We start from the raw sequence: 14,442 nt of genomic DNA, 5'->3' as shown, positions 1-14,442 counted from the left end.
GATTGGAGAAACAATTTTACTTTAATATCTAACTATAGTGTAGGTATTATGATATCAGTATGCTCATAATAGAGTATAAATGTGTACAAACTCTCTAGAAAGCATTTGTAAATTATGCAAAATATGTTTTAAATATTCACATTAATTGGCCCCAAGTCCAATGTTTCTACAGAAACAGCTGGAGACGCTGGCGTCTGGATAACCGCAGAGGGCACCAATGGAGCAAAGAACACAATGAAGTGTGGGAGCAAGCCCTGAGAATATTTGTGGCAGAGAATTCCAGGGCAAGAGAAGAGCTAGTGTGAAGAACCCAGGACTGGAACATACCAGGTGTGTTTGAGGAACAGCAAGGAGTGCTGCGTGCCTGGCTGGTGTAGACTGAGTAAGGGGCTGAGTGTTGGGAAATGAGGTCAGAGTCAGTGGGGACAGATCAGAAAGGGCCTTAAAGGCCACGGCAAGAACTTTGGACTTTACTCTGAGGGGGCTGGGAACAATTGGAGGGTTCTAAGCAGAGGCCATGGTCTAAGTTTTAAAAAGACAGTTACTTCTTCTCAGTGGCCTCCTCAGTTGGTTGGTGGTAGCCTCAGTTCTGAGGCTAATCCGAGGCACCCAAGCTGCAGGCCTGTGTGCCAACTGAAAGAGAGGTTTCAAATGTGGGTGTCTGGCATTTTCAGGTCCAGCTGGGCTGGAGAAAGTCTTTGCCTTCATCAAGACTTATAGCTCAGGGAATCCTCCAAACACAGGGAGGTTCTGATGCTCAGTGGCTAAAGCAAATAGCAAGTATCAGTTGTATGTAACAGAAAACCCAGTCATTTTCTCACATAATAAGCCGCTCAGAGGGAGGTGGTTCAAGGCTTGGGCAGTGACTCAGTGTCATCGCTGTCACTCTGTCTGTGCCCCGTGTCGACTTATTGCCTAATGGGTTGAGGTGGACCCAGCCAGCACATCTAGGTTCAAAACTGCACCGTGTCTTTTCCCCCTTTAATCAGGAAAGCAAAAGCCTTTCCAGAAACCCTGCAACATCTACTCTGTCTCATTGACCAGAATTGTGTCATGAAGCCAACCCTGGAAACAAGGGAAGATTTAGCTGCCTCCTCTCCCAAAGTGCGATTTTGTAATAACAAAAAAGGAACAGATGGAGATAGAATGATGAACACTGTTTCCTCTGATGAGCACTGATCCTGAAAGGGTGAGCAGCATCACCCATCTTCTCCCCACGTTTCTCTAATCTCACCTGGTCTTGAGCCAGTCTGGCAGGGAGAGGACCCCTCCGTCCGCAGCACAAGCAGGGATGTTGTTTGTTGTCAGGGGTGATGGTCACTGGCTGCAGACAGTTAGTGCTGGAGAGCCGCTAGCCCCATTCTCCTCAGCCTCTGTGATGTCACACTGGGACTCCTTTCCTTCTACACTGGGCTGTGGCTTCCAAGGCTGCTGTGGCCATGGGGCTCCCGGACACAGCAGTGGGAAGGGAGCCTGGTGACTCTCATCTCCTCTGGGGACACGGGAGGTCCAGCCATGCCGCTCTTGAAGGAGCCCCACCCCCCACCTCAGGCCCCGCTCCCCTGGGTCCTCCCAAGCTTATTTGCCGCCTTCAACGTGGTGCTGCTGGTCATTTTCAGTGGCCTCTTCTTCGCATTTCCGTAAGTCTCCCACACAAGCTATCAGGTTTCTTACAGAGCAACAGAAAGGAAAGCAGATAATGATAGTACGGAGGCAGGGGGAGTGCAGAAGAGGGGTCAGGAGGGCCGGATATTCCAGGCAAAGGGAACTGAATGCTATTAGAGGTATAGAGGGCTTGGTGCATTTGGGAGCCGCAGGTGGTTGGTAATACAGGGTGACTGGTGGAGTCTCTATGGATCTGTCACAAGCCTGGATATTTAGAGCAGGGTTTATGGTCTGTGGGTGCTGACTAGATGAACTGGAGCTTCAGGGCTGAGTCCTGCTCTTGTCTCAGTTGCAGGTGGCTGGCCCAGAATGGGGAATGGGCCTTTCCCATCATCACAGGCCTGCTCTTTATCCTGACCTTCTTCAGTCTCATTTCACTCAACTTCTCAGACCCGGGCATCTTGCATCAAGGTGAGACATTGGCCCCCTGGGGCGCCTGCCTGCGGGGGTGATCCCTAAAGTGCTCCTCCCATCTCCCCCCACCACCACTGGGGCCTCGGGGCTCCTTCGCCCTACGTCCTCATTTGCTCAGGCCCCGCATCTGCCACTTCATTTCTTGAGCCATGGAGGTGTGAAAAAAACAGAATCTTGGAGGTTTTCCAGTTTCCTTGGAGGGTAGGGCCAGGGCAGAAGTTTCCTGGGAGAGAAGCCAGCTCTTCACAACCACTGAGTTTTCTCTTCCTCCTCCCTACCACACAAATTCTGTAAAGCATCGGTCACAGTACCGAAGGCCTGAGTTCACAAAGAACTCCTCAGGCTGGAAACCCACTTTCCCTGTGACTGCCAGCCTCTCTAAGCTTGGCCAGCTTGCTCAGTGGGGACTAAGGATTCCCCTGCCACCTGGTCCCCATGCTTCCTGAACCCAGGGATGCCGTGGGGCTGCCCGCCTCCACCCTTCTGCTGCAGCAGACTGATGGAAGGGCCTCCGGCTGCTGCTCAATCCTTTTCCCATGCCAGGATCCAATGAACAGGGCCCCCTGATGGTACATGTGGTATGGGTGAACCACAGGGCCTTCCGCCTGCAGTGGTGCCAAAAGTGCTGCTTCCACCGCCCGCCCCGGACCTACCACTGTCCCTGGTGCAACATCTGTGTGGAGGTAAGTGCCCCTCTCTCCTGCCCACCTACTCTCCCGGCACCTGTCTGGGACCAGGAGGCCTACTCACATGGGGGCCAGTGGGGGGTGTGAAACTACTTCTGGGACTGCTAAAGACCAAAGGTGGCAGTAATTCCTAGCCACTCTTGATCACTCAAGGGAGGTCACTGCCTCTGTGCCTGTACCTTTTCCGGGAGGCTGGCCCCTTCCTTCACTGGTTCTGACATTGTAGAGGGGCATCCACATCTATGCTGGGCCTGGTCAGACACTGCTGTTCTTCTGAAGGCTCAATGACACTGGATGTCCAAATGCCCTTGGCAGGCTGCAGGACCAGCCAGGGGAACATCCTGCCTCTTCTGAATGTCTAGGCCAGAGGGTCTCCTGGTCTCCTGGGTTCTGACTGCACAGTCTGCAACAGTTCAGCAATGTGCTGTCTTAACTGGTCCTTACAACCCTGGGAGACTGGCTGGGCAAGGGTGTTATTATCAGGCTCACCCAGTGGATGAGAAAACAGATGCCAAGAGATATTCTATGTCCTGTCTGAAGTTACACCAGGATTTGTCCCAGAGAAGACCAGGCAGGTCCTGTTTCCAAAGCCTCTTGACATGACGTGCAGCTCTGTGAGCCCTGCAGTGCTCTAACTGGGGGAATGCCAGCAGGGTTAAGGACTTTGAGGCTCAGATTCTCCCTAGGAATGGGAGCCACTTCGTGAGGTCAAGGGCAGGTAGTTTAGAGGGAGCGCATAAGATTTGGGGGCGATGGAGCCTGGATCAAGGCCTGAGCCTTCTCCCTCTTGCCTAGGACTTTGACCACCACTGCAAGTGGGTCAATAACTGCATCGGTCACCGCAACTTCCGCTTCTTCATGCTGCTTGTCCTGTCCTTATGCCTCTACTCGGGGGCCATGCTGGTCACCTGCCTGATCTTCCTGGTGCGCACGACCCACCTATCCTTCTCCATGGACAAGGCCATCGCGTATCCGCTGGGCTGGGGGAACCCACGACCAAACAGTGAGGGTGGCGAGGAGCTGTCAACAGAGGGGGCGGGGTCACGGGGCGGGCAGAGCTAATGGTGAGCAGGGTTAGACGGTGAAGCCGCCTGAGAGGACCGGTCTGGGACGAGGTGCGGGTAGGTAGGGTCAGAGAGATGGGTGGGGATAGGAGGAACTGCGAAGGGGAGAGCAAGCAGAGTCAAGGATGGAGAATGCTAGAGGTGGCACGGGCCCTAGGCAGCAGGGTGAGCAGGAAGCGGGTGGGCGGGGCTTGATATGGGCGGGGTTAGGCGAGGGGCGGGGCCAAGGAGGTCTGCCCGGAGGCGCTGCTCCTTAGCTGCTGTGCAGCATCTTGGTTGCTGTACCCGCCGCCGGCTTCCTGGTGCCCCTCTTCCTGTTGCTGCTGATCCAGGCCATGTCGGTGAGCGCGGCGGAGCGCTCCTACGAGGGCAAGGTACGTGGGGACGAGCGGGGCGCCATGATGGTATTGGGCTGTGGGTGGTCACCTTACCCCTCCCGGGCTTCCGCACCTTGCGCTTTCTCCTTCGCCCTGATCTTTGATGGCCTGAGCTCTCTCGAAGGTGCCTCGTGAGCCCTTCCAGACGCAGATTCAGCTCAGATCTCACCTCCTTCCGGAGCTCGGTAGTCGCTCTTCTTGCGTCGAAGGTGCACTAGTGAGTGCTAGGCCGCGTGCGCATTATTTTGAGCCATGGGCGTGGAGGCGAGTAAGGCTGTATCCTGCGCGTGTGTTGACAAGGAACCGGAAATCAGAGTAACTCACCGGACACCAGCGAACGCGCTGAGAGAGGGGTCTGCCGACATTGTGTTGCACAAACTCAGAGCACTGAGAGTTGTGAGGACCGCGGTGTTGAGTAAGACGTGCCACTTAGCGGTTTTGGACGTCAGAAGGCGAGGCATTGCTATGAGGGGCAAAGATTGCAAAAAAGCACGGAAGCCTAAAAGTCTGTGGAATGTTGGTAGGAGGATGAGGGCACACTTCTAATCGCAGCAGGTGTGCATTGCGCGATCAAGTGATCTGCCCGGGATTGACCAGATTTAAAAGGCAAAGAAGTCAGGTAGATAATTTAATCTTGGTGCAGTGGAAACTTGGAAACCTTGATAGGACTTTTTTCTTTACACATAGTAAAATTCACCCTTTTTAGTGCACAGTTGTATGAGTTTTGACAAACATACAGTTCTGTAATCACTGCCATAACCAAGATTTAGAATAGCTCCATCCACCCTCCCCTCACTCCCCAAATTCCCTCATGGACTTTTGTAGTCCATTTCTCTCCCAGCTTACAGAATTGTTTTCTAGCCCAACAGTTTCTCCATTTTCAGAATTTCATATAATCATAGACTTCTGAGTCTGGTTTCATTTACTCAGCATAATCCATTTGAGATTCATCCAGGTTGTTTCCCGTATCAGGAGTTTCCTTCTCTTTATTTGTGTAGTATTTCATCATACAGGTGTGTCACAGCTTGTTTACTCATTTGTGCCAGTTGAAGGATATCTGCATTGTTTTTGGGTTTTGGTGATTATAAATGAGGCAGAACAGGAGAATGTTGGATCCCACCAAAAAAAGATACCCCATGTCCAAGGGCAAAGGAGAAGCCCCAGCAAGATGGTATGAGGGGCAAAATCACGTTTAGAATCAAACCCCATACTCACCAGAGACACTTGGAGGGCTCAAAGAAACCTTGTGCACACCAGGACCCAGAGACCTCACAGAGGCTGAGCCAGAACTGTGTTTGAGTGTCTCCTGCTGAGGTACGGGTCAGCAGTGGCCTGCCGCAAGTGCAGGGGCTCTGAGTACAGTAGACCTGGGTATGGTATAAGCCCTCATGGAGGAGTTACGATTAATCCCAGCATAGAGCCGCCAGAACTTACACAGGACTGGGGAAACAACTCTTGGAGGACACAGAAAAAACCTTGTGCATACCAGGACCCAGGAGAAAGGAGTGACCCCACAAGAGACTGACCCAGACTTGCCCGTGAGTGTCCAGGAGTCTCCGGCAGAGGCGTGGGTCAGCGGTGGCCTGCTGCAGGGTCGGGGGCACTCAGTGCAGCAGTGCATGCATGGGACCTTTTAAAGGAGGTCGCCATTATCCTCATTCAGTTCAGTTCAGTTCTGTTGCCTGGTTGTGTCCGACTCTTTGTGATCCCATGAACTGCAGCATGCCAGGCATCTCTGTCCATCACCAACTCCTGGAGTTTACTCAAACTCGTGTCCATCGAGTTGGTGATGCCATCCAGCCATCTCATCCTCTGTCGTCCCCTTCTCCTCCTGCCTTCAGTCTTTCCCAGCATCAAGGTCTTTTCAAATGAGTCAGCTCTTTGCATCAGGTGGCCAAAGTATTGGAGTTTCAGCTTCAGCATCAGTCTTTCCAATGAATATTCAGGACTGATTTCCTTTAGGGTGGACTGGTTGGATCTCCTTGCAGTCCAAGGGACTCTCAAGAGTCTTCGCCAACACCACAGTTCAAAAGCATCACTTCTTTGGCACTCAGCTTTCTTTATAGTCCAACTCTCATCCATACATGACTGCTGAAAAAGCCACAGCTTTGACTAGACGGACCTTTGTTGGCAAAGTAATGTCTCTGCTTTTTAATATGCTGTCTAGGTTGGTCATAACTTTTCTTCCAAGGAGCAAGCGTCTTTTAATTTCATGGCTGCAGTCACCATCTGCAGTGATTTTGGAGCCCCCCAAAATAAAGTATGTCACTGTTTCCACTATTTCCCCACCTATTTGCCATGAAGTGATGGTACCAGATGCCATGATCTTAGTTTTCTGAATGTTGAGTTTTAAGCCAACTTTTTCACTCTCCTCTTTCACTTTCATCAAGAGGCTCTTTAGTTCTTCTTCACTTTCTGCCATAAGGGTGGTGTCATCTGCATATGTGAGGTTATTGATGTTTCTTCCCGCAATCTTAATTCCAGCTTGTGCTTCATCCAGCCCAGCGTTTCTCATGATGTACTCTGCATATAAGTTAAATAAGCAGGGTGAAAATATACAGCTCTATACTAAGTCTGCTAAGTCACTTCAGTCGTGTCCGACTCTCTGCGACCCTAGAAACAGCAGCCCACCAGGCTCCGCTGTCCCTGGGATTCTTCAGGCAAGAACACTGGAGTGGGTTGCCATTTCCTTCTCCAATGCATGAAAGTGAAAAGTGAAAGTGAAGTCGCTTAGTCGTGTCCGACTCCTAGCGACCCCATGGACTGCAGCCTACCAGGCTCCTGTGTCCATGAGATTTTCTAGGCAAGAGTACGGGAGTGGGGTGCCATCGCCTTCTCCGATACAGCTCTATACAGTCAGCAAAAACAAGACTGGGAGCTGACTGTGGCTCAGATCATGAACTCCTTATTGCCAAATTCAGACTTAAATTGAAGAAACCACTAGGCCGTTCAGGTATGACCTAAATCATATCCCTTACAATTACACAGTGGAAGTGACAAATAGATTCAAGGGATTAGATCTGATAGACAGAGTGCCTGAAGAACTATGGATGGAGGTTTGTGACATTGTACCGGAGGCAGGGATCAAGACCATCCTCAAGAAAAATGCAAAAAGGCAAAATGATTGTCTGAGAAGGCCTTACAAATAGCTGAGAAAAGAAGAGAAGGAAAAGGCAAAGGAGAAAAGGAAAGATATACCAATTTGAATGCTGAGTTCCAAAGAATAGCAAGGAGAGATAAGAAAGCCTTCCTTAGTGACCAATGCAAAGAAATAAAGGAAGACAATAGAATGGGAGAGACTAGAGATCTCTTCAAGAAAATCAGAGATACCAAGGGAACATTTCAGGCACAATAAGAGACAGAAATGGTATGGAGCTAACAGAAGCAGAAGATATTAAGAAGAGGTGGCAAGAATACACAGAAGAACTGTACAAAAAAGATCTTCATTACTCAGATAACCATGGTGGTGTGATCACTCACCTAGAGCCAGATATCTTGGAATGCAAAGTCAAGTGGGCCTTAGGAAGCATCACTACAAACAAAGCTAGTGGAGGTGATAGAATTCCAGTTGAGCTATTTCAAAACCTGAAAGATGATGCTGTGGAAGTGATGCACTCAATATGCCAGCAAATTTGGAAAACTCAGCAGTGGCCACAGGACTGGAAAAGGTCAGTTTTTATTCCAGTCCCAAAGAAAGGCAATGCCAAAGAATGTTCAAACTACCACACAATTGCACTCATCTCACATGCTAGCAAAGTAATGCTCAAAATTCTCCAAGCCAGGCTTCAACAGTACATGAACCATGAACTTCCAGATGTTCAAGCTGGATTTAGAAAAGGCAGAGAAACCAGAGATCAAATTGCCAACATCTGTTGGATCATTGAAAAAGCATGAGAGTTCCAGAAAAACATCTGCTTCTGCTTTATTGACTATGCCAAGGCCTTTGACTGTGTGGATCACAACAAACTATGGAAAATTCTTAAAGAGGTGAGAATACCAGACCACCTTACCTGCCTCCTGAGAAATCTGTATGCAGGTCAAGAAGCAACAGTTAGAACTGGACATGGAACAACAGACTGGTTCCAAATAGGAAAAGGAGTATGTCAAGGCAGTATACTGTCACCCTGCTTATTTAACTTGTATGCAGAGTACATCGTGAGAAACGCTAGGTTGGATGAAGCACAAGTTGGAGTTAAGATTGCTGGGAGAAATATCAGTAATCTCAGATATGCAGATGACACCACCCTTATGGCAGAAAGTGAAGAACTAAAGAGCCTCTTGATGAAAGTGAAAGAGGAGAGTGAAAAAGTTGGCTTAAAACTCAACATTCAGAAAACTAAGATCATGGCATCTGGTACCATCACTTCATGGCAAATAGGTGAGGAAACAGTGACATACTTTATTTTGGGGGGCTCCAAAATCACTGCAGATGGTGACTGCAGCCATGAAATTAAAAGACGCTGGCTCCTTGGAAGAAAAGTTATGACCAACCTAGACAGCATATTAAAAAGCAGAGACATTACTTTGCCAACAAAGGTCCGTCTAGTCAAAGCTGTGGCTTTTTCAGCAGTCATGTATGGATGAGAGTTGGACTATAAAGAAAGCTGAGTGCCGAAGAAGTGATGCTTTTGAACTATGGTGTTGGAGAAGACTCTTGAGAGTCCCTTGGACTGCAAGGAGATCCAACCAGTCCACCCTAAAGGAAATCAGTCCTGAATATTCATTGGAAAGACTGATGCTGAAGCTGAAACGCCAATACTTTGGCCACCTGATGCAAAGAACTGACTCATTGGGAAAGACCCGGATGCTGGGAAAGACTGAAGGCGGGAGGAGAAGGGGACGACAGAGGATGAGATGGTTGGATGGCATCACTGACTCAATGGACATGAGTTTGAGTAAACTCCAGGAGTTGGTAATGGACAGGGAGGCCTGGCGTGCTGCAGTCCATGGGGTCACAAAGAGTCAGACATGACTGAGCGACTGAAGTGAACTGAAATGAGACCATTATAAATGTTGGTGTACAGGCATGTGAATACAAGTTTTCATTTTTGGGGGGGAGGGATATGTACTTAAGAGTGGTGTTGCTGTGTCATACAGTAACTGTATGTCTAACTTTATAAGAAACTGCCAAATTGTCTTCCAAAATGGCTGTACCACTTCAATTTCCATAAGCAATGTATAGGAATTCCAGTTGCTCTGAATCATTAACATTTGGCATTGTCATTTTTAAAAAAATTAAGCCGATCCAAGAAATGTATAGTGATATCTCATTGTGGTTTTAATTTGCATTTTCCTAATGACTAATGATTTTGAACATCTTTTCATGTTCTTGTTTGTCATCAGTTTATCTTTTTAAAAAAGTATTTATTTATGTAACTGTGCCGGGTCTTAGTTGCGGTTTGTGAGACGTTTGATCTTCCTTTTGGCTTGTGGGATCTTTTAGTTGCACGGCATTCGAACTCTTGGTTGTGGCATGTGGGATCCAGTTCCCTGACCAGGGATGAGTCTTTGTAATGTTGGTAGGGCCCTCTGCATTGGGAGTGCAGAGTCTTAGCACTGGACCACTAAGGAAGTCCTGCCATCATTATATCTTTGATTAAAAGTCTTTTCCAATCATTTGACCATTAAAAGTTGGTTTGCCTTCTTAATATTGAGTGTTAAGATTTCTATGGCTCAGGTGGTAAAGAATCTGCATGCAATGTGGGAAACCTGGGTTCAATCCCTGGGTTGGGAAGATTCCCTGGAGAAGGGAATGGTTACCTACTCCAGTATTCTGGCCTGGAGAATTCCATGGACTATATAGTCCATGGGGTCGCAAAGAATTGGACTTGACTGAGCGACTTTCACTTCACGATTTCTATATTCAAGATTCAGATATGTGTTTTGCAAATATTTTCTCCACATCTGTGGCTTGTCATCTCATTTTCTCAACAGTATCTTCCAAAGATCGGAAGTTTTGATGAATTATGTTAGCAGTTTTTTCTTTTATGGATTGTGCTTTTGGTATGTAACTAAGAAATCTTTGCCTAACCCAAAGTCACAAAGATTTTCTCATATATTTTCTTCTAGATAGTTTATAGTTTTAGGTTTTATATTTAGGACTGATTCATTTGGGGTTAAATTGTGTATATGATATAAGGTATGGGTCAAGATTTATTTTTTTTGCTTATGGGTTATTTCAGCACCATTTTTGGAAAAGATTATCCTTCCATTGAGTTGCCTTTGAATATCTGTCAAAAAACAATGGACTATACAGGTGAAGATGTATTTCTGGACTCTTTTTTTTTTTTTTAAATCAATACCACCCTGTCTTGTTTAGCAGCTTTATATAGTCTTGAAATCATGCAATGTGAGTTCTCCTACTTTGTTATTTTACAAAGTTTTGTTGGTTATTCTAGTTACCTTGACTTATCTTACCTAAATTTATATAAATTTTAGAATCAAGTTGTCGATTTCTATAAGAGCATTTGCTGGGATTTTCATTTGTCTTTTGTTTGAACCTATAGATCAGTTTTGAAAACTGACATTTTAATAATACTGAGTTTTTAAATCCATGAACATGGTATATCTCTCATTTATTTAGAGCTTCTTTGATTTGTTTCATTAGTGTCAATTTTCAGCATATAGATCTTGACTCCATTGTGTTAGACCTTTTTCTAAACATTTCATTTTTTGTGTTATAATTTTTAAAATTTCATTTTCATTTGTATTTTAAAATAATTAAGCTGTACTGGGCCTTAGTTGCAGCATATGGGATCTTGAGTATCGACATGCAAACTCTTAGTTTGGGCATGTGGGATCTAGTTCCCTGACAAGGAATTGAACCTGGGCCCCCTGCATTGGGAAAGCAGAGTCTTAGCCACTGGACCAAGGGAAATCCCTCCATTTGTTTATTACTATAAGAAAATACAATGGATTTTTGTGTATTAGTCTTGAGTCTTAGAATTTTTCTAGACTCATTTATTAGTTCTAATAGCTTTTTTGTTGATTTACATAGAAAATCATGTCATGATTCATTTCTTCCTTTCCACAATGTATGGGTTTATTTCTTTTTCTTTTCCTGCATTACCTTGGACTTTCAGTACTGTGTTTACTCGGAGTGGTAAAGTGAACATCTCTTACCATGGGATTCCTTCCACGTGGCAATAGTTTTTTATTAAAGCCTGTTTTAGGAAGCCTGTAGTTGGCTGCATCACTGAGGGGGAGTAGGTGGAGACACTGAGACAGCTGAAAGGACAGAGGCGACCTCTTTACCCACCGTTTCCCATCCTTCCATTCAAGACTTAATCACCCCACCCACCCCACCCATTTTTGGTTCTCAGCTCATGTGTGACTCCTCTGCACAGCCCTTACTCATCAGCCCCCTGTGGTCTTCATGTCTTCTCTCTCTAGCCTCAGTCCCTCATTTCAGCCTCTCCTGGGCGGCATTCTCCCTTTCCACATCCTGTGGTTCTTACAGCCCAGGTCAGGCCATAGGCCTGCCCTCCCTCTGCTGCTCAGATGGGGTTGTCTCAATCCATGATCTCCAACCTTAAGAAACCTACATGTGGTCTGCACCCTGATTCACCAGACAGGGCTCTTGCCCACTGTGCATGAGTGCTAAGTCACTTCAGTCATGAGCCACTCTGTGTGACACTATGGACTGTAGCCCGCCAGGCTCCTCTGTTCATGGGATTCTCCAGGCAAGAATACTGGAGTGGATTGCCGTTTTCTCCTCCACAGGATCTTCCTGACCCAGGGATCAAACCTGAGTCTCTTACGTCTCCTGCATTGGCAGGCAGGTTCTTTACCACTAGTGACACCTGGGAAGCCCTCTTTCCCAATACCAGAACCCAATTTCAGGCATTCTTCACACACCTCAACTTCATTCCATTTCTACCTCCAACTTCTGCTGGGCCACTTGCTTCTATCACAAGGGCTCTGGAGCCAGACTGCATAAATTCAAATCACAGTTCCACAACATACCAGCAAGGAGATCTTGGCTGTGTTACTTAGCCATCTGGTGCCTCAGTATCCCCATTTGTAAAAGGGAGCAGTCTGGACTAATAAACCACCCTTTCAGATAGTGAAATTCAGTGAAGGCACAATTTTAGGGGGAAAAAGGCAAAAAATGAGACGTGGGAAAGTAGAGAAGTTGAAGGAGCAAGGATGGAACTGTCTTTGGAGCAGTTTAACAGCAAAAGGAAGATCCAAAAGTGTATCTGGAAGGAGATAGCAGAAGGAAGTGTGGCCAGGGGAGACAGAAGGGGAGGAGACTGCAAAAGTGGCAACAGGTGATGGGGGAGGACCCCTGTGCAGGCAGGAGATGCGGGTGTAGTGCCAGAGCTACTCACCAGTGGGTTGGGACGCTTTACTTGACCCTCCGGCTCCTTTGTCCTTGGAGTCTGGCCGCAGCCCCAGCCTGGGCTGAGCTGACCAGCACTCGGAGGGCTGGTATGGGTGGCCTGCCCCGTCCTGCTGGATCTGAGCTCTTCTTCCTGTCCTCACCCACTCCAGTGCCGATACCTGCAGGGATACAACCCCTTCGACCACGGCTGTGCCAGCAACTGGTATTTAACAATTTGTGCACCGCTGGGACCCAAGTGAGTTGGCAAAGCAGAGGCCTGGTGGTGGCCCCTGGGGCTGTTGGGGTGGGGTGAAGCTGGATGGTTTCCCCTGGCCCCTTAGCATAGCTCCTGGCCCCTTATGCTCACTGTTCCTCTTCTTTCAGAGTTTTCTCCAGGGCCTAGTAGGAGCCCCTGAAACCTCCCCTTCCTTGCCTCTGTGGGTTCTGGCCCCAAGAAGAGGGGTTAAAAGGGGCACTGCAGCCTGGAGGAGACAGGTGCCAGCTCCCTGCAGGGCCAGGCCCAGGCTTTGTGTCCCCCAGACTGAGAGGGACCAGGCCAGGAGGCCATGACCACCTGCATCTGGCTTGTCGCTCCCCAGGTATATGGCCGAAGCTGTCTGGCTGCAGAGAGTGGTGGGGTCTGACTGGGTGCCCATACAGACCCCGCGCTTTCCAACATGCCCCTCCGTGCTCAGTCCCCCCGCCTTCCCTGAGCCTGGGTCTGCTCCCCAGCCTCAACCTCCGGGTCTCTACAAACCAGGGAAGGGTCCCCTAGGGAGCGGTGAGGCTGCAGTCCTCCAGGAGGTGAGTTTGTGTGTGTGTGTGGGCGTTGGGAGAGGGCATCTGCAGATTGTGGGTGTGGGGAGAAGCCCCCGGTGTTGGGCTGGCCCTGAAGCTGGAACACTCAGCTGGAGGGAGGGGGATTTTAGGCCTGAAGAGTGTTGGCAGTAGAGTCACAGACCTCCAGAATACCCCAGGGGTCCCTGGACTCACAAAGGAAAAGGCCACACCACTCACTTGCTGGGTGGCCCTGGGCCAGTCACTTATCCTTTCTGGGCCTCAGCTCTTCATGAGAATTGAAACTAGTCCAGTGGTTTACCATTGTGGGGGCTGGTGGTGTGGGATTCCATTATTTAAAGGCACCTTTTACTGTGAAACCGGGTCTATGAATCATGTGGAAGTGGAGCATTAGGGAAGAAGTGGGGGTGGGTAACCCACAGCCCCCCAGGGACCCTGCCGCCCCCTCCTTTTGCGGTGGCCTGGGCAGTGTCTTGCTCCGCAGTGGGTGGACTGTGGGGCGGGGCTCGAGGACAGCCCCCATACCCCCAACTCTGCTCAGCTCCACGCCAGCCCAGTGCTGCCCCGGCTGCGGGAGGACCCCAGACGAGGCTCCGTCTACGTCTTGCCCTTTCTCCCCGGGAGATGCCAGGAGTCCCTGCACCCGAACCTCACCTCTTGAGCCTCTCGGGAAGACCCTGTGCCCTGCCGCCTGCCCTTGCCCTCTCCCCTGGCGGGAGTACTGAGACCCCAAGCGCATTAAATACCCTTTGCCTGCGTTTTACAACTGCCTGCTGCACTGTCTGTCCTAGGTGCGAGGGAGTGTGAAGGGGGCGGGCTCTGAAGGGCTGGGACAAAGCCCCCCGGAGGGAAGAGCCGAGGTCCAGTACTGACTGGCTCTGCGACCTTGGTCAAGACACCCAACATTGCTGTCATCCTTCAAATGGGGCAACTATAGCAACCACAGAGAAGGCTGAAGATGATGGAAGAGAAAACGCAGCGATGCAGGAGTGTCCGCCCAAGTCCCAGCCTCTGCCCTGTTGCACCCCTGTCTGACTGCAGGGGGCGCCCGTCGCCTGGGAATTCGCCAAGCTGGACCTGATTTCAGCCGGCACGCCGTAGCCTACTGTGAG

The 14,442-nt window shown here is 49.0% G+C and overlaps 1 protein-coding gene across 1 annotated transcript; it reads left to right on the top strand.

Moving 5' to 3' along the window:
• Positions 1–1,416: 1,416 nt before the first annotated feature.
• Positions 1,417–14,090, top strand: ZDHHC19 (zinc finger DHHC-type palmitoyltransferase 19). The gene is made up of 8 exons (XM_055568542.1): positions 1,417–1,640; positions 1,955–2,076; positions 2,623–2,762; positions 3,561–3,733; positions 4,098–4,203; positions 12,703–12,788; positions 13,132–13,336; positions 13,872–14,090. The coding sequence occupies exons 1-8, from the start codon at positions 1,516–1,518 to the stop codon at positions 13,989–13,991; spliced, it is 1,077 nt and encodes a 358-aa protein (XP_055424517.1). The 5' UTR covers positions 1,417–1,515; the 3' UTR covers positions 13,992–14,090.
• The last annotated feature ends 352 nt before the right edge of the window (positions 14,091–14,442 follow it).

This window comes from Bubalus kerabau, chromosome 2 (genome assembly GCF_029407905.1).
Source record: "Bubalus kerabau isolate K-KA32 ecotype Philippines breed swamp buffalo chromosome 2, PCC_UOA_SB_1v2, whole genome shotgun sequence".
Taxonomy (NCBI): domain Eukaryota; kingdom Metazoa; phylum Chordata; class Mammalia; order Artiodactyla; family Bovidae; genus Bubalus; species Bubalus kerabau.
Note: the sequence above shows the minus strand (reverse complement) of the source record. Positions and strands in the feature narration are given on the sequence as shown.